Source organism: Terrapene carolina, unplaced genomic scaffold (genome assembly GCF_002925995.2).
Source record: "Terrapene carolina triunguis isolate 2854851 unplaced genomic scaffold, T_m_triunguis-2.0 Scaffold95, whole genome shotgun sequence".
In the NCBI taxonomy this organism is placed as follows: domain Eukaryota; kingdom Metazoa; phylum Chordata; order Testudines; family Emydidae; genus Terrapene; species Terrapene triunguis.
In genome coordinates this window covers 20,531,015-20,551,052 of record NW_020664446.1, presented here as the reverse complement: position 1 = coordinate 20,551,052, position 20,038 = coordinate 20,531,015, and the positions used below count along the sequence as shown (strand labels likewise).

Below are 20,038 nucleotides of genomic sequence, written 5' to 3'. Positions count from 1 at the left end.
GTTAAATCCTAATGAGGAAAATAGAAAGGAGCATAAACTCTGGCAAATGAAGTGTAAAAATATAATTAGGAAGGCCAAAAAAGAATTAAAGAACAGCTAGCCAAAGACTCGAAAAGTTATAGCAAAAAATTTTTTAAGTACATCAGAAGCAGGAAGCCTGCTAAACAACCAATGGGGCCACTGGACGATTGAGATGCTAAAGGAGCACTCAAGGACGATAAGGCCATTGCGGAGAAACTAAATAAATTCTTTGCATCGGTCTTCATGGTTGAGGATGTGAGGGAGATTCCCAAACCTGAGCCATTCTTTTTAGGTGACAAATTTGAGGAACTGTCCCAGATTGAAGTGTCATTAGAGGAAGTTTGGGAACAAACTGATAAACTAAACAGTAATAAATCACCAGGACCAGATTGTATTCACCCAAGAGTTCTGAAGGAACAAAATGTGAAATTGCAGGACTACTAACTATCGTCTGTAACCTATCATTTAAATCAGCTTCTGTACCAAATGACTGGATGATAGCTAATGTGACGCCAGTTTTTAAAAAGGGCTCCAGAGGTGACCCTGGCAATTACAAGCCGGTAAGCCTGACTTCAGTACCAGGCAAACTGGTTGAAGCTATAGTAAAGAACAAAATTGTCAGACACACAGATGAAGATAAATTTGTTGGGGAAGAGTCAACATGGTTTTTGTAAAGGGAAATCATGCCTCACCAATCTACTAGAATTCTTTGATGGGGTCAACAAGCATGTGGACAAGGGGGATCCAGTAGATATAGTGTATTTGGATTTCAGAAAGCCTTTGACAAGGTCCCTCACCAAAGGCTCTTAAGCAAAGTAAGCAGTCATGGGATATGAGGGATGGTTCTCTCATGGATTGGTAATTGGTTAAAAGATAGGAAACAAAGGGTAAGAATAAATGGTCAGTTTTCAGAATGGAGAGAGGTAAATAGTGGTGTCCCCCAGGGGTCTGTACTGGGCCCAGTCCTATTCAACATATTCAAGGAGTAAACAGTGAGGTGGCAAAATTTGCAGATGATACAAAACTACTCAAATTAGTTAAGTCCCAGGCAGACTGTGAAGAGCTACAAAAGGATCTCTCAAAACTGGGTGACTGCGCAACAAAATGGCAGATGAAATTCAATGTTGATAAATGCAAAGTAATGCGCATTGGAAAACATAATCCCAACTATACATATACAATGATGGGGTCTAAATTAGCTGTTACCATACAAGAAAGAAATCTTGGAGTCATTGTGGATAGTTCTCTGAAAATTTCCACTCAATGTGCAGCAGCAGTCAAAAAAGGAAACAGAATGTTGGGAACCATTAAGAAAGGGATAGATAAGAAGACAGAAAATATCATATTGCCTCTATATAAATCCATGGTACACCCACATCTTGAATACTGTGTGCAGATGTGGTCGCCCCTCCTCAGAAAAGATATATTGGACTTGGAAAAGGTTCAGAAAAGGGCAACAAAAATGATTAGGGGTATGGAACGGCTGCCGTATGAGGAGAGATTAATAACACTGTGACTTTTCAACTTGGAAAAGAGACGACTAAGGGGGGATATGATAGAGGTCTATAAAATCATGACTGGTGTGGAGAAAGTAAATAAGGAAGTGTTATTTACTCCTTCTCATAACAGAAGAATTAGGGGCTACCAAATGAAATTAATAGGTAGCAGGTTTAAAACAAACAAAATAAAGTATTTTTTCACACAGCGCACAGTCAACCTGTTGAATTCTTTGCCAGAGGATGTTGTGAAGGCCAAGACTATAACAGGATTCAAAAAAGAACTAGATAAGTGCATGAAGGATAGGTCCATCAATGGCTATTATCCAGGATGGGCAGGAATGATGTCCCTAGCCTCTGTTTGCCAGAAGCTGGGAATGGGCGACAGAGGATGGATCACTTGATAATTACCTGCTCTATTCATTCCCTCTGGGGCACCTGGCATTGGCCACTGTCAGAAGACACAATACTAGTCTAGATGGACCTTTGGTCTGACCAAGTATGGCTGTTCTTATGTTCTTATGATCCAGTAAAAGATACTACCTCACCCAGCTTGTCCTCCCTTTAGAAACACACAGGGTCAGTGAAATGGAAGGTAATGTCTAAAGATGAGACAATCTGGAAGCAGTTACAATGTGTAACTGTGTGTGTAATGTGTCACAATGTCTAGTCAGATGGGGCTCAGTCCTCTGCTTTATATGTCAGCAAACCAGCTGTGATTTTTAGGGAAGCAAATGGGTTGGACGTAAATTATGGCCACCAATTCCTATCATGAAGAGCTCCTTCAAAAGTTCTGGCCATACATTCTGAATTAGCTAATCTTCTGGCAAATCACAAAGAACAAGATTTGAGGTATAACCAAATGCAGTTGCTTGGCGATGGATGGAAACCATGATGACCGATCATCGTAATTGTTATGGTGCGACACGTGCGCCTGGGTCACAACAGAGAGCGGCAGCTGCAGACTATCTTCAGTTCCCATCAAATGCATTACACTAAATGGGGGGCAGGGTGAAGTAGGAGAACTCTGTTCCTCAAACAAACCCCATTTCTCCCAATTATTTGTCATTCTTGCCATGCCAAGCAAAAGAGGTGTTGGTGTCCGAAGTGATTGTAATTTCATGGTAGTTACAGTAGACTTAACCCACCATTCAATTATTAATCTTCTTTTTAACTGTCTGTTGATCTGTCTGCGTAAGGGTGTAAAGTCTCTGAAAGGACATGAAGTGTTACTCAAGCCAGGTACTGGAGAGGCAGCTTTAATGTAAACGTTCCCTCTTCCCTTGTCCCCATCAGCACCCTCAGGTCTGCTTTAGAAGGGGCTCTTTGCAAGTGTAACAGGGTAGCTGGCCCCTTAAATGAAATTAGGCCCAGCACTCCTGGTCCAGTCCAGGTTTGCCTTAGTTTGCTGCAACGAGGAGGGCAAGACTGCCACTGGGAGTTACAAATGCGAGTACAGAGTCCTGAGAGAGAGAACCCAGAACCCAAAGCAGGCGCTCAGAAGCAGGGTAGAGCTGGGCTGAGAGCCTCAGGAAAGGGATGTCCCTGAATGGGGAAGCAGTGAGAGTTCCCTAGTGAGCAGTGGAGCCCAAGCAAGTAAATGAAAGCTGAAGGCGGTCAGGAGAGCACACTTCCCCAGGCCAGAAAGCCACAGCCAGAGAGAGCTGAAGGCTGAGAGTGGCACAGGAAGATGCCTGCTGGCTCTCTGAGAAGGCTGGGGAATAATGGAGGGGTAGGCCCACTGATGTCTCCAGGCAACTGGAACCACAGCTGGGAAGGAAAGGTATGATGCGAGACCCCCAGAGTCAAACATGAGAGTTCGGTGAGGAAGGGTGAGATACAGCAGAGCCGCACTGGGCTGTTGGGACTAATGTATGTTTGGACTGTGCTGGGGGGATTCTGATGGTAGTGGGATTTTTGGTAATAAATTAACACCATAAAAGGGCTATTAATATACTCCCACAGCTGCACTGAGTTTATCTGAGGAACCAAGATGGGGAAGTGAGGCGAGAGGCTGCTGGCAGGGCCACTCATTCATAGTAAGCATGAAAGATTAGTCAGTCATCATTGCCTGTGGATCTTTTATATACACACACACACACACACACACACAGAACCAACTTTTACTCTGTTACACCAGTGACTGGCTCAAAGACTGAGCCTAGTTTTCAAATGTAGGTGCCTAAATTAAGGCACACAGTTCAACATTTGGGCAGGCTAAGTGCCAATTTGGGCACCGCAAATTTGGTTGTGGGTAGACTCACTCAGGCCCCCACATTTGAATATTGGGCTCCCTATCAATGCTACCAGGCTACAACAGTTTGTAAAACTGGCCAATGGTTTCTACCTTAACATAGGTCCTAATGGCTGGGCAAATGGAAGCTCCCTTTAGGGTCTCCTAATAGCGATGTTTATGAAAACTTAGGATCCTAATTTGAGTCTGAAGTGCAATACATGTACATGATACAAATCCAGTCACCAGAGAGAGGATTCTCTTCATTAGATAAGTCCACTGTGGTATCTGCCCACCAGCTGGAAGAGAAGTCCGATGTTATTCAGCAACTGAAATTAGCCATCACAATTACTTTAGATTGTATCAATTTTACTGCAAGTGGTTTACTTAGATTGTAAGCAGTTTGGGGCAGGGACCATCTTTTTGTTCTGTGTTTGTACAGCGCCTAGCACGCTGGGGTCCTGGTCCAGGACTGGGGCTCGTAGGTGCTACCGTAAGACAAATAAATAAGAAGAGCATAAACCAGAAGAAAGATGAAAGTTTTAGGTACTGAGTTGCTTGTTTCAATGGAGTTAAACTAGTGATGAAGTTAGCCCATTTTTTACAAAATAAATGCTTTGGTTTTATCAGACTATCCAAGTCTAAATCAGACCTCTCCTTCCCTATGCCATTTACTGAAAGCCATTGCTCAATTATCATACAAACCAAACAAGCCAGATATGACATTTAACGTAGAAAGAAAAACACAGAGAGCAGGAACCTGAGTCTTAAAGGAAATCTCTAGTGAAACCACAATTGTGCAGCTGTCTCTGCGCTGCTACTTCTGAAGCACATTTCAACACACTCATTAGCATTTTTACAGAAACAAAATATTTAGCTATTGGTAATGACATTCATCACTGCTGTCAAATGTTGAGCTAGCTCATATTTTTGGCACACTGCAAATGACAAGAGTTGAGAAACCATGTAATGTTTGATTAGCCCCCATGACTACTTTGCTGTGGAATTTTTCTACTGCAACACTACATTAGCACTGAGGAAAGGCTACCTCCCCCACCCCTACCAAAAAAAGGGCTATTTCCTGTATTGTCTTATAAGGCTGAATTACTAAATCTTGCACAGGAGGGAAAGATTTGTGTTATGGTAGCAGTTAGACCTTCACTCATCCATAATGAGGCGGAGAGGCTGCTGAATGTGCTGCCTGGAGTAGGTTATTCTTTGGGGATGCAATGGGTCTCTCTTTCTACACAGTGTATTGTGCAGTGGGATGAACACACTCCATGAGAAACTTTGGAGAGCACTGAACAGAATGCCGCTTATTATGCATTTCCATTTCAGCTACCACTAGAATTCCTGTCATGTCATGAATTATGCATTTGTAGGGAGGGGAGAAATATAAACTAGTTTGGCCACACATTTGGGAATCTAAAGTTGCCTGAGGGCTCTATTGTTATTTATGTAGTAGCAAAAACAGCACTATAAAATATAAGCACAGCACCAATCCAACAGCTAACCCCTGCCTGAAAGAGTTTATGCTGAAGAGGCACATTTGGGTGGGATACAGTACAGGAACAAAACAGCACACAAACAAAATGGTCATTGTGGCTGGGATGTTTTCAGAATAGGTGGTTTTTAAGCAATCTAGTTCCATGCAACCACTGTGTGTCAGCCCCTGTCCTCCCATATGCCTTGGCCTATTGGTTCTTTCTGAGTGACCTTTGGAGTCATTTTTTTCTCCTCTGATCCCACTGTTAAGCAGCCACTGGGCAGAAGGAACAACAACCTTTAAAATCGCTCTAATCGCTGTTAAACAGCTCCTATGTGGAAGGGAAAGAAGGGGAGTGGTAGAGCTGAAACTGACACAGTCACTTGCTTCTTTGCCATTCATGAGATGAACATTGTTCCCTGGTGTAAATCCTTGAACTCTGACGGTTTATTAAATTGGGGCTGCTAAGGAGAAGTTAGTTGATCAATGGCTAGGGAGTGGGTGTGATGGGACTGCTGTTTATTATACCAAATACCATCATTTCATTGCTACCTTGTCTCCCGCTCCATGTCCCATTTGTTAATCTCTCTCTGTCTCATCGTATGCTTAGATTATAATCTCTTTGGCGTAGGATTGTCTTTTTAGAACACATATGTACAGCACCGAATACAATTGGGCCTCAGTCCCTCATGAGGGTCTCAAAGAACTACCTCAGGACAAATGAATTAATAATAATCTCATGTCTCACTTCTGGTGCAAACCTAACACAAGTTGTGTGTTTATTAGCTAGTTAGTGGGGGTTTTGCCCTGAAACCAAACACTGCATTATAAACTTAACTCTAATTATAACTGGAAAGGGCGGATGGGGGAAGAAAATTCTTTCTCCCACACCAGAAATGGTAAAGGTAGGCCCTCACTTTACCACATGCCGTTTCATGCAGCTCTGGAAGTTAGTGGGAGGAAGGGGATCTGGAAAAGTCCATTTTCATTCTCAAATGAAAGCAACTGCAGCAAAGTCAGGAGTTGAAGAGCTCTCCTTACTGCTCCCTCCAACCCCAACACCTCACCCCCATATCAAAGTAGCAACTTTTCGTCTTCTCCTCCTCTGCTCATTCAAAGCTGAGGAGGAAGCGGGAGGGGATAATATTCTTGGAACTCACCAATAAATATCTATCCCATAGGTGATCGTGGCTGCAGTCCAAGAGGGTTAGACCAGTGTAATCTCACTGTAAACTGAGTGAAAGTTCACTACGGAACTGATCCAAATGGGGCCTCATCTTCACTAGAAAAAAAAGGTGTGTTAACACATGTTAACTAACAAGTTAAAATTCTAGTGTAGACGAGGCAAGAGGTAGTTTTAACATGTCAACTGTTCAAGGATTTACCTCAACCAGCATGTGTTAAAATTACATTTACCTTGTCTACACTATTTTTTTAAACACATTTAGTTAACATGTTTTAGCTAATGTGTTAAAATACATCTTTTTCCCTTACACAGACATGGCCATGGAGTCTTTCCATTAATTTCAATGAGGTTATGAAGACTTATATGAGGCCTTATATGAGGACTGAAAGTTTATCAACAAGCCTGGAAATCAGAGAATCGTAGGACTGGAAAGGAGCTCGAGAGGTCATCTAGTCCAGTCCCCTGCACTCATGGCAGGACTAAGTATTATCTAGTGTGTAATGACTCAGTGTTTTCTCTCTGCTCCACTGTAAGTGGAGTTTCTCTATAGACTTGTTTCCTGTAAGTGGGTTCCACCACCCTGCATCACAACCCATAAAATGAGAGCACGCGAATGGTTGGTTGGCTGTGGTCAGTGACTCAGTGAACAAGACTGTGAGGTTATAGCAACAGTGGGCCTGTTATCACTTTTTAAATATCCTCTGGTGCTAGGGACCGCTAAAAAGCCTCTAGAACTGCTAAGTGTTTGGAAACTGAGAAGAGGAAAAATATTGAGGGAGACAGTAATCTAATAAACCCAGCTTGACTAATTTTTTGTTTAATATTACAACAGCTAAATTTGCTCTGGGGGCTAAGCCCTTGAGAACTGAGTGGCCAGTTTCAACCTGGAATGAAGCTGTGCTGCCCAATCCTGAACCCCTGAAAATGGTGCTCGATAATGTAAATGCTCCAGGACCTCCATTAAGGGCGATACCACCAGTCACTACAAGACTGAAGCTCCATGGCCAGTGTTGCCCTCTAGCTCACAAAGGCTAAATCAGCTGCAGTGCAAGAGTAACGCTGCACACCACGCTTACTTTGTTTCCAGTGTATTGCACAGAGTAGTCCTATACTGTATTTGGGAAACGATACTGCAGTCATCTGTCAGCAGTCTGCTGGTGGGTATAAGGATGAATGCCAAAGGGAACCTTAAGGACTCCTAGCTGAATGATACAATGAGCTGGGTCTTCGTGGACTACATCAGTCTCCTTCCCCACTGATGCCATTTCAATGTAGCTTGTGTGAACATTTCATTCCACGGCAGTGCAAAATTCCTACACTGCAATTCTCACCCAAACCTCTGCCAAACAGTTAAGCTTTTATTATGTATGAAATGTTGTAAACGTTTAAGGACAATGAATATTCTGCACAACCGGAGCAATCCCTGTAGTTTGGTCTATTTCAGCCAGAGTCCACTATTTAAAAGCAAACAAAAAGCAACTCAGTAATTCCTCCACACGGCCAAGAATCACCTGCACATTTGACATGTTGATACATCTGAAAGCTGCTTCTGACTTTATTCAGAGAGAGAGAGAGAGAGAGAGAGATTGAAATGCCTCTGGGTACATTTCTGGCTCTGCTCTAACTTGCTCACTACAAAGACGAATCAGGAGAATAAGCAGCACTGCAGAATCAATGGTTATCTTGGAAATACTGGTTTGATGTCGATGCCAACTAGCTGTAAGTGGAATTAGCACATATCCATTTTCCTCCACAGGGTATGAGTTCCTCATTACACTGCACGCACATTCACTATAAAGACACTGCTATGGAAATTTCACATGGGTGCTCATATGAACTGCTTAAGGAGGGTCAGATTCAATAAATACACCATCTGACTTCCATGCTGTGAAAATCCAGACACCACCATGTTGTTCCCCCCCACCCAAAATGGAATTCTGTGGTCATGTCCCAACCTCCACGCTATGGATGGCAGGCAAATTCTTCACTACATTCAGCCCTAAGTGTACCTCACAGAAAACTTTGCTCCCCACCTATATCGTTAACCAGGAATCACACGAATATGAGACTTCCTAATGGCATTCCAAACATTTTCATCTGTCTCCAAATAACCCATCTGGCCCTTGGGCCTCTTGCCCATTTTCAGTTGGGCAGAAATCACTGAAGGTCCATAGGAAATCCCAGAATACAATGGGAGTGGATACACTCTGTAAAGCAGCAAGATGCAGCGGTGGCCTGCCTCATCTGTTGTCTGCCTGAAATGCTCCAGATCATAGCAGAGAGAGAGCTCTATTCCTCCACAAGTGGGCAGATGGATGAAATCTTTTGCGAAGGGATGACACTGGCAGGTCAGGGCAAACACTGGACCATCACTTTACATTTGGGATTCACAGCTGATAACAATGGGCCCATCATAGCATCGCTTGGCACATGTATAAAACTGAACCACTCAACCAATCAAAACTTTCTCCTACGCCTTAGAAAACATGGTGACTGGCATTAACTCAAAAGGATTCCTCCCAGTCATCACCCTGGTCCTTTCCCATCATCACTCTCCTCAGACCTGAGAAAACAGAAATTACAGCTAAATACTGCAGATGGAATTTGTTACATTTTACAGAGTGTCCTGCTCTGTGTCTCGTTTGATTACTGGGTAGGAGTTCAGCATTTGGAGCTTGAGAGTCAGTTCTAATACTGAGGAGGCTGATCAGATTGACTGGAGGCGGAACATGCAGGAGTGGAGGAAAGAGTGGGTCTCCCTGATCCCAGGAAGCCCCACCACAGGTACACTGAGGGCTTTAAGCTTTGAAGATCCAGCAGGGGCAGAACCAAGAGAGAGCCACTTACCATGACATCCATCCCTTGTGTAAGAGGATGCTGATCCTGTCATCATTCTTTCATGGTAACCCTCCTCACTCTAAACTTCACCCTGGGAACAGCTTCTGTTGAGGCCCTCATGGGAGCACAGCTCCTGGAATGGCAGTGATGCTATGAAGTAGGGAGAAGCCCCATGCAAACACTTGGAAGCACCAGGCCTCCATACAGATGCCTTCAGCCTCCACAATTATCCCAAGATCCCCATGGATCTCAAGTCACCTACTGCTTTTCTATGCCTTTCACAAAGCCAATTTCTCTATCTATGTTTTGATAGGACACCCATCACCATAGTAATTAAGCACCAAAGCACAAACCTCACCCTTTGAAAGACCAACTAACATGAAATTTCAGTTTGAAACTCAGTTTCCTGGCCCCGATGTGGGGTTGTAATAACTGGTGTTGTATCACACTTTTATCTGTGCCAACCAAAGTATTGTGTAAGATCATAGTCCAGTGTATATCAGAGGCAGTTGACAGCATTCTCAGAAAAGAACAAGCTGGTTTTCAGAAAGGGCGTGGATGCACAGCGCAGATCTTCACTCTATGAAACGTAATAGAACAGTGCTTAGAATGGCAATGGCAACTCTACATAAATTTCATAGACTTTGAGAAGGCTTTTGATAGCATTCACAGGACCAGCCTATGGCGCATTCTGCGGGCATATGGAATGCCTTTCCGTATAATCAATGTCATCAAAAGCTTCTATTTCAACTATACATGCAGTGAGCTCAGTTTTGAAGTCAAAACAGGAGTACGTCAGCAGTGTGTCATGTCTGCAATCCTCTTCAACATTGCCATCGACTGGGTAATGTGGTTGTGACGGGTTCGGTCACAGAGATCCCCTTGGGACTGTCACCTGATGTGCTGAAATTACCTCTGAGCCCGTTTTCCCTGCCAGCGTTTTCACCAATGTAGAAACGTTCACATACTTGGGCAGCACCATTAGCCAGGATGGTGGAACAAGCCAGGACATCCAGAACAAAATCAATAAAGCCAGAAATACCTTCAGGAGCTTAAATACAGTCTGGAAGTCATCAAAATACAACACCAAAACCAAACTCAAGATTTATCAAAACTACTTAATAGTGCAGAATGCTGGAGAGAAAGTATGACTTATCCAAACTGTCTTCATTCCATAGAACTTGCCTCAGAAAAATCCTCCGTATCTTTTGGCCTTGAACAATCTCAAACCAAGATCTATCGACACAGTGCAGCCAAGAGAATCTGAGCACCATCATTGCCAGGAGGCATTGGAGATGGATCGGTCACGTGCTTCGGATGGAAACTGATTCCATCACCAGAGTAGCAATAAGATGGACACCTGAAGGCAAGCGAAAATGAGGCCGCCCGAAAACAACATGGCGAAGAGCTGTGGAAGCCGAGCTGAAAAACCTGGGGCACAGCTGGGGAACCATTGAAAGACTTGCCATAAACAGACAGGAGTGGAGGAGCTTCGTCACTGCCCTAAACGCCAGAGGCGTAATAGGCACATGAAGATGATGATGTGGGGTTTTCAATTTTTTCAGTATTTAAACTTTTATGTAGGTGATTTGATAAAAAGGATGCTCTGATATCAGGGTTTATCATAGCAGTGGGTAAATAGCTTAGCTTCTTCAATAAACTAAGCCCTGGGATCATTTGTTGCCTCTAAAGTAAAAAAAAAAAAAAAAAAGTTTATAAAGTTCAATAAGGTGATAAGTGGTAACACTGGATCAGTCCTGCCTACATTTACACATGATGACATAACTCCTTCTGGATTCAACAGAGCTGCACACATTACTGAAGGCAGAACTGCATTACTTAGGGCAGAATCTGATCTCCAGTACTCCAGTGTAAATCAGAATGACCCTACTGAAATCAGTGGAGGTGCCCTGAAATCAGTGCAACTGAGATCAGAATGTCTGTGCTTCAGGGGTAAGCATACAGTGCCATAGATATAATGGGACTTGGGGTGCGGTACAGTGGAACTACTCAGCTTACAGAATGCTAGAGTAAACTGCCATATATATATATATATGGTAACTTCAGAGAACAGTCTAATCCCCATTTATGCATTGGTATGTTGGGAAACACGACTGGAACAGTTCCCATCCATAATTCCTCTCATGTGCTCTTTATTCCACGGAACAACAAGCTTTTGGGCCTGACTCTGCCTCCATTTTGTTGTGGGCAGCCAGCAACCTCCTGGCTCAAATGGGAGAAAGCTGCTTCTGGACCACAGGCATAAAGGGGGTTATCTGACACTAACACCTACAATGAACTCAAGTTTGGTGAGTTGCAGACTTTTCATGGGTGAAATTTCCAGAAAGCCGACTGTGCTGACACCCAGCATCTGCACTATAACATCCTAGTGGAGCATTCATGGTGTATGCTGATTTTGCAAAATTAGTCTTAGCTTTCATGGAAAGACTGTTAGTCACATCAAGTACTGAAGTTTATGTACTAATGGTGCCACCCAGAGGTACTTGAGTGTAGCACACAGGTCTGTGTGCAAAAGATATATCTGTGTGCAATTATGGAATCCAGGCATAATGTCACACCATCAGTTTTTAATCTGTATTAGGAATTGGTCTTTAAATCAACCACAGAACAATTTTGCTCTTCTTTTATTTTTCAAATTTCTTGCCTATTAATTTTCATTCAATATTTGGTTTTTGTGATGATTCCTATTGTGTTCTTATTTATTTTTCATATCCATTAAAATAGTAGTTCTTAATAAATCAGTGTCTCTAGTCTCTATTTGTATACAAGACATATTGTTTGATTTTACTGGTGGTTGCTACATACAGCAATTGGAATAGCACCAGGGGTTCAATTCACAATGGGCTGCTACTATTTTTATACCCATATAGTGGTATATGATTTTGGATAGCAACAAACACACATTTTAATGTGAAATTTAAATAAGGACAGAGGGAAAACTTCTCTTCTCTTCGGAACAATTGATCATTCTCCTGCAGCTGGAATTTATGTGGATCATAGTTCATAGAAGCAAGTATCTTTCTGACAGAAAAAACAACATCCCACTCTTAGGGCTGGTCCACACTAAGCCCCCAGTTCGAAGTAAGATACGCAACTTCAGCTACATGAATAACGTAGCTGAAGTCGAAGTACCTTAGTTCGAACTACAAAGTACTTACCGCGGGTCCACACGCGGCAGGCAGGCTCCCCCGTCGACTCCACCTACTCCTCTCGCGGAGCAGGATTACCGGCGTCGACGGCGAGCACTTCCGGGATCGATTTATCGCGTCTAGACAAGACACGATAAATCGATCCCAGAAGATTGATTGCTTGCCACCGAACCAGCGGGTAAGTATAGACGTACCCTTATTTTCAGCTGTCCAAAAAGCTGTATTCCAGGGTCTCCTGTGGGGTGCTGAGCACCCTTGAAGTTCTCAGCACTTTTCAACCCTAATGTATTTCTCTTTTCAGGAAGCAAACCCCTAAACTGATTGTGTGACATTAAGATGTAGATTTTCAAAGAGGTGCATGCTGATCTCCATCAATATCAATGAGAGACGAGCTGTTAAGAACAAGTCCCTTTGAAAAACTCCCCTATGGAAATTAATGGGATCAATAACCCCAATAGTACAAAACAAAAAATGTTTAATACAGAGATTTATTGAAATGGCTAGATAATTGATTTTGAGATTTTATTTACTAAATGTTTAAAAATGTGAGTATAAAAATACACTGTACCTGCTTCTAGCTACAGATACCTTAAAATTACTCATTTCTCACAAAGTGTCATAAGAATTGGAAGAACATGTACTATTTTGGCTTCAAAGGTCTGTGTCTATGTCTTGCTAATCCAAACCAAGTGGAGACTGAGGGACATGCTCCCTTGAAAACTAACTTCATAGGGGTCCTAGCTCATTTGTCCATCCTGCTTACTTATCTCTGGAAGAAAGAACATTCTCAAGATCCCTCCACTAACAATCGCCCATTTTACTGCATCAGCATTTCCAAGTCCAGCGTACTTTTGGATATGTAACAGGACTTCTTGGATCATCCGGTGAGTGAAAGGGAGCCTAGCCCAGATACACAGGTGGGCCTTGCAGAAGAAAATACAGTCAGGGTCCATAAAATTGAGTTTGGTCCATTTGTAAAAGCCCGCCCGCATCGACCAGTGGGCAAATAGGGTGCTCAATGAGAGAATATCCACCATATCCCAAATGTCTCAGTGATGCATGTGGTATAAATGCCTAAAGATAGGGATACACATATGGAGGTGCCCTGTGATTGCAGAAGGCATGCGTCCAACAGATAGCACCTTGGATGGGGTAGACTTGAAATATCCAGAAACTTGCCAAAAAAATACAAAAGAGCTAACATTACGTCGGATTTTGTGATCTTGCCTCATGAAAGTTGAGGGCTCTCAGTATCTTGCACAAGGAACTCAGCAGCTAGTAGGATTGGCCCCTTAAATTTTGCACTCGGATTACTCGTTGTGGTGGAATTCAGCCAAGCAGATGGGGGTCCTTGTCTTTAGTAACAATGGTGCAATTTGAGAATATCAAAAACAAGTGTAGAGTAATTCACACAGCCCATCAAACATTTTCACTTACAGCAATAAAACATAAGGCAGACTTTATCAAAGAAACGAGGGCTGTTGTGTGTATCGCAGATGACTCATTTGTTCACACACAAACAAGTTTTATCAGTAATCTGTGTTAGAAAGGAATTTTTTTTTTAAATAATCAATTACTGTGGGTCTGATCTCCAGGTCCCAGCTTCCACTTGTGCACACACAATTTTGTCCAAAGGGTTTTTTGCTTGGGGAAATTCTAAAGCCTGCCAGAATCTAACAATAGTGTAGGCAGAGGTTTGTGCTGAAAAAGTGGTTGCACAGGCTGATGGCAAAATTGTACAACCATCAGAGGAGAGCTGGTAGAGGCCTCCCTGAAAATCAGGTCTGGCATGCTCATTTTGCAGCACTATTCTGAAACAGCATTGGGTGCAATGCCATAATTCCTCCTTCCCTCTTAAATCAAGGTGTCATAAGAAAACTGGAGCAATCTGTACCTGAGGACAAACGTAAATACAGCAAATCATACTCTGCCGTTATAGTCCCTCTTTCCGTGATTAGTCATGTGGAGTGTAAGGTGTATAATGTGCACTGACCTGTACTTCCCTGTCCGTACTTGTAGAGCTCTCATACCGCACTGCTGGGCACCTCCTACATCATTCACAATATCATCTCCAATCATGATGGCCTGTCACAGCAATGAAATACAGACAAAACTGGTGTCAAGTGAATTTTATTTCTGCCATACTTCATCTTTCTTGACATAATAAACTGCTTGATTTGATGTTTAATACTGCCATCATACAAATTAAACAAGATAATATTGTCATCATATTGATTAAAAGTCATCCTACATTGAATATAATTCACACGGCACCTTTGCTGGCTATACAGCTGAACAGTATCCATCCACACAATTTGAAATCGAATCAGAAGAGTCAAAAATGATTAGGCACAGTATAAAAACAATGTAGAAATTCATAAAGTTAATCCTACATTCCTACCAAACATGTTTTTGTGGCAGTTAAGATAATATTAAGTTTTAAACATTTCCTTAGAAGTTATACTATAAAGGCTGATCAAACTGTTTGCAAATCTATGAAAAATATAACTTGGGAACATTTATTCTCAAATCACATTATGGGAAATATGGAAATTTAGAAAGACATGCATCCTAATGCAGTCCAATGTCATGTTATTCAAAAATATATAGCATTTTCCATACGTGTGTAGCAATGATCGCATCATAATCAGTTACTGTCTATGTAAGTGAAATACACCTCTATCCCGATATAACTCGACCCGATATAACACGAATTCGGATATAATGCGGTAAAGCAGTGCTCCGGGGGGGTGGGGCTGCGCACTCCGGTGGATCAAAGCAAGTTCAATATAATGCGGTTTCACCTATAACACAGTAAGATTTTTTGGCTCCCGAGGACAGCGTTATATTGGGGTAGAGGTGTATAAGCAAACTAGAGTATGTTGGTTACAAAGCAAAATTTAACTGAGAAAAGTCTCTGTGCTCTGTTTAGAGGATGTGTGTCGAAGTGCACACCTATAAGCTTAATGAAAATATGACTGTGCATGCTCAATGCACACAGTTTTCACATGGTGATATCTTTGTTAAATCAAAATCCATTTGTTTCAAACCAAACTGGGCACTAGAGTCGTAAGTGACACGTTTCAAGTCTTTGCTGTCACCCTGCCTTCCCCTCCCTTGGATTTAAAAATGGCTGACTGCTTTATCTCAAACTTCCCCCTCACCCCAAAAAGAAAAAAATAATCTCTGAGCAATCACAGAAAAGTTCAGCCCCAAATTATGACTCAGCATTCTTTCATTACCCAAATCTCTCAGTGAATTCTGGATTGCACCCAAGATAAACAAAGGCAGTTTACATTATAGGGCTACCAAGTGCATTATAGGGTAGACTGGGAAAATATGTCTTGTTCAAAAACATGTCAAACAACATGTTTTAGCTACCAGTTTTCAAACGTGACTGTGCACCTACTATAGACAGAGCCAGTTGTGTTTGAAAATGTATTAACTAGTTACATGACCAAGCTATCTTAGCTGCAAGTTTGCTACATTAGCTGCTTAACTTGCAACCTTACCTAAAGTGCTACCAGGCTTCCACAATAATTATACCTCACAACCTCATTGTTAGGAAGAGTACTCATTTTTTTGCCTAAATGTACTTCTCTTCCACATAAACTTGCTATCTCAATTATTCTAACATTGGCACAATAGAAATATAGACTTGTTACACTGGGGTTACACACAGTCTTTATTTTTATACTATATAAACTGGTCTCACGTTTTAAACGGTCTGCCCTACATTTTTTCTTGGGTCCCTCATTACAGGTCTGTGTTCCACATACGGGCCTTTGTAGGTTAAAAGGCACATTTATAACTGGACCAGAATTGCCTTAGATGGCAATGGTGTTGCCAAGAATAGCATCAAGCGGACTCCACCGAGCATGCATAGAAAGCCAGCCTAGCATTTTTCCATCTGAGTTGGGCTGATAAATAGGCCCTTGTCAGAGAGGTCATGGGAATGAGTCACGTACACCACAAATGGGGGTTGGCTTCTCTAGTAACCATATTCTAGGGGGAATTCTGACTTGTTTTTGTGAGTTTGTGTGTGTGGTGCGCAACAGCTCTATGAAAATAATATACAGAATCTTTCTATTTTAGGCATCATTCCAGTTACCACTTCTAGCTAATATTAAAACCTCTTCTTTCCTAGCCTGTTCCTTGAAACACATCTTTTTAATATACAATGCAGCCACATAGCAGCATGGGCATCAAGTGTACCCATAATGAGGGCCAAACTTAAGAGCCTCTGCACTATACAGTCACGCTGTTATCACAGCCCTCCCTGCTGCTGTTTATATAGAGCACAAATGAAGACTCTCAAACTGAAGTTACAGAAAATTTGGTTGCCATAGTGCGTTGGGTCTGATGCTGGGAAGGGAATGAACCATTTCCATAGATTCACAGAATTTAAGGACAGAAGGGATGACATGATCTGGCCCTCCATCACCATGCTTTATATCTATTAAAATTTTCAATTTCTAGCATTCATGGCGCTATTCCGTGTCTGCTCCATTGTTTCAAAGAGATTAAGGCCAGATGGGGCCATCAGATCAACTAACCTAATCTCTTATATGTACACCCCACACCATTAAGTTTCACCAACTTACTCCTGCATTGAGCCCAGTAACTTATGTTTGACTAAAGCATGTCTTCTAGAAAGACAACCAGTTTTAAGAGATTAAGAATCCACTCTTTCCGTTGGTAATTTGTTCCAACGGTTTAATCACTTTCACTACAAGTGACAGTTAAAAGTTTGTGCCTGATTTCTAATTTGAATTTGTCTGGCTTCAGCTTCCAGTGATTGGCTCTTGTGATGCCTTTCTTGGCTAGGTGAGCCCTCTAGTACCCGGTGTTTTCTGCCCATGAAGGTACTTGTATACTGTGATTAAGGCACCTCTCAATCAGCTTTTTGATAAGCTAAACAGATCGAGCTTTTTAAGTCTCTCACTGTACGGGCATTTTGTCCAGCCCTCACACCATTTTTGTGGCTATTTTCTGCAGCCTCTCCACTTTCTCAACATCAGGGAGCACTGGGGACTGGAGTGAGGAAGGAGGCAGCGCCTCCCTTGATATTTCAATGTGAAGCAAAGGGGGATTCCTCACTGAAGTGCCAGCTGGGGAAATAGCAAGGCAGACAAATAGCCACCTTCTTCCTGATCTAGCACCGGAGCTCCACAATGCTATCAGCTGACAATGGGGCCATTAACCCTCACACACACACACACAGTTCCACAGGCATTGGGAAAGGGGGCAGTAGAGCCTCTTGCTTTCCTGCCAGTCATCTCTCACCCACAAGCATCAGCTTCAGTAGCTTCTAAATTAGCCCCCTCATCAACAAACTTCTCTCCCTCCCTTCAGGCAGCTCTCCATGGCTATTGGTGCCTCCCTGACCCCTGAATGGGAAAGAGAAAGGGGGCAGAATCCATGGAGAGTCAGTGGAAGCTGCAGGGAGATAATATGTATGAGTTTCTTGTCTCCTACATGGCAGCAGGACTCTATTGCCGGCATGACTATCCTCAGATTCAGTGCAGAGCTGCCTTCCACAAGAACAGGGGCCTATGTGGCCTTGGTTTTGGGGACTGTAAGGACATGTCTACACTGCAATTAGACATCCGTGGCTGGCCCATGCCAGCTGACTCAGGCTTTAATTTGCAGTATAGACATTCAGAGTTGCACTGCAGCCCTAGCCCTGGGGCCCTCCCACCTCACAGGGTCCTGGCCCTAGGGCCTGGACTCCCGCCCAAGCCTGAACTTCTACATTGCAATCAATACCTGGGGGGGCGGGGAGGCAAATAGCTGTGCATATCTCTCTATCACTGTTATAGAGTGGGAACAATTTGTGAGTTTATCCTGTATAAGCTTTATACAGGGTCAAATGGATTTATTTGGGGTTTGGACCCCACTGGGAGCTGGGCATCTGAGTATTGGAGACAGGAACACTTCTTAAGCTGTTTTCAGTTAAGCCTGCAACTTTTGGGGGACATTGTTCAGACCTGGGTCTGTGTTTGTAGCAGGCTAGCATCTCTGGCTCAAACCACGCAGGGCACCGAAGTCCCAAGCTGCCTGGGAAAATGGGCTCAGAGGTAGTCTCAGCACATCAGTTGGCAGTCCCAAGGGGGTTTCTGAGGGATCTGAGCACTTGCGAGTAGCTGAGAAGGTTGCTCACCAGTGGTGTATTATATTCTACATAGGCAAGTTTTCATGCAAGAAGACAGTCAGCTCAGAAAGTGCAGCTGCACATGAGCATTGATGCCTATCCAGGCCAGCTTGTGGCATACGCATACAAAAACGTACTCCAACCTCGGGGGATTTCATAGATTTACTATCGGTGAAGGGCAATAATCACTAAAGGAGGAGCAATTATTCCCAAATCATTTAGGATTTTAAAAAATCATTGGCAAGAAGATAGAGGTCAAGAGGTGCACTGTCAAGGGAAATAAAAAAATTCTACCTGTCAAACCTAGGTTTAACTTCCTCTCTGACTGTAATATGGAGCGAGAGAGAGAGAGAGAGAGAGAGAACTGAAAGGTCACACACCCACTGAAAGCAAGAATTAAAAGATCCCCATTTATGATCACATTTTACAGAGGGAACACAGGTGATTAGTCTGTTCAGTGAGCATGTGGAAGTTATTTCTTTTTAAAATTCAACTAAAAATTTACCAAAAAAGACAAAATGTACTAAGCCTGTCAGAAAACCATGACCGTATTAACCTGATACATCAAAAATTGGAAGGAGTTGTAATATATATTTTTCTACATCCTATAAAATGCAAGCAATGAAAGAGGGTTCATATATATTTGGTGAAAGAATGCATATTCTCTAAAAATTACACTTTAAGGGGGTGATGCACGGCTCAGGGAGATTGGTCATTATATATTTTTAAAATAGCCCTTTATCTCCAGGATGCTGGTTCAAATCCAACCTCAATCAGTAGTGATGAGAAAACAGTGCTCAATGACATCTGGCAGCCACAAAGTAATCCCTAGTGGACATATGGCCATATCACAGATATCACCACTACAACTGGCAATCTTATTGGCAGTCTGAACACACGTGGACTGAACCATCTTCTCACCCCCAAAAGTAGTCCATGCTAGTAAGGCTTATGGAGCACTGGTAGGGCAGAATGTGGAAACTTTCTCTTGCTGTACCTGGTCTGTGAATAGTGGAGTTTAGCCAGGATTGCCAACCTGGCACTAAACACACACACACACACACACACACACACACACACACACACAAATTTTGAATGAGAAGAAATTATAGATTAAGAAGATGAATGACACAGCCAAAACATCTATGCTAAGCAAAATAATAGCTTTGTGTTTTTATACACTTAAGCCAAGCTCACATGCTGTACTTTGAAGTGAAGTGAAGTGAAGTGAAGTGCATGGAGAAAATAAATGGATAAGATGCCACCAAAATATCTATGCCAACTTCAATAGAATTTTAATACAGTGTAACTTCCAAGAATAAAAAGTATTTTTGCATAAGAAGATTTTTTCTACAGGCTTAATAGCCATAATCATGTTAAATATGACTGGGATATACAGCAATAGAAGTCTATATGCAAAATCTTAACCAATGTATTAAAATCCGTTATAAGAG

At 42.4% G+C, this 20,038-nt stretch overlaps 1 protein-coding gene across 1 annotated transcript in view; it reads right to left on the bottom strand.

Annotated features, from left to right (window-relative positions):
* The window catches only part of LHPP (phospholysine phosphohistidine inorganic pyrophosphate phosphatase), a 171,566-nt gene that overhangs the window by 100,070 nt on the left and 51,458 nt on the right, over window positions 1–20,038 (bottom strand). The window contains exon 6 of the mRNA XM_026650996.1: window positions 14,424–14,515. Within this exon, the coding sequence (XP_026506781.1) occupies window positions 14,424–14,515 (92 nt within the window). The remainder of the gene's footprint in view (window positions 1–14,423; window positions 14,516–20,038) is intronic.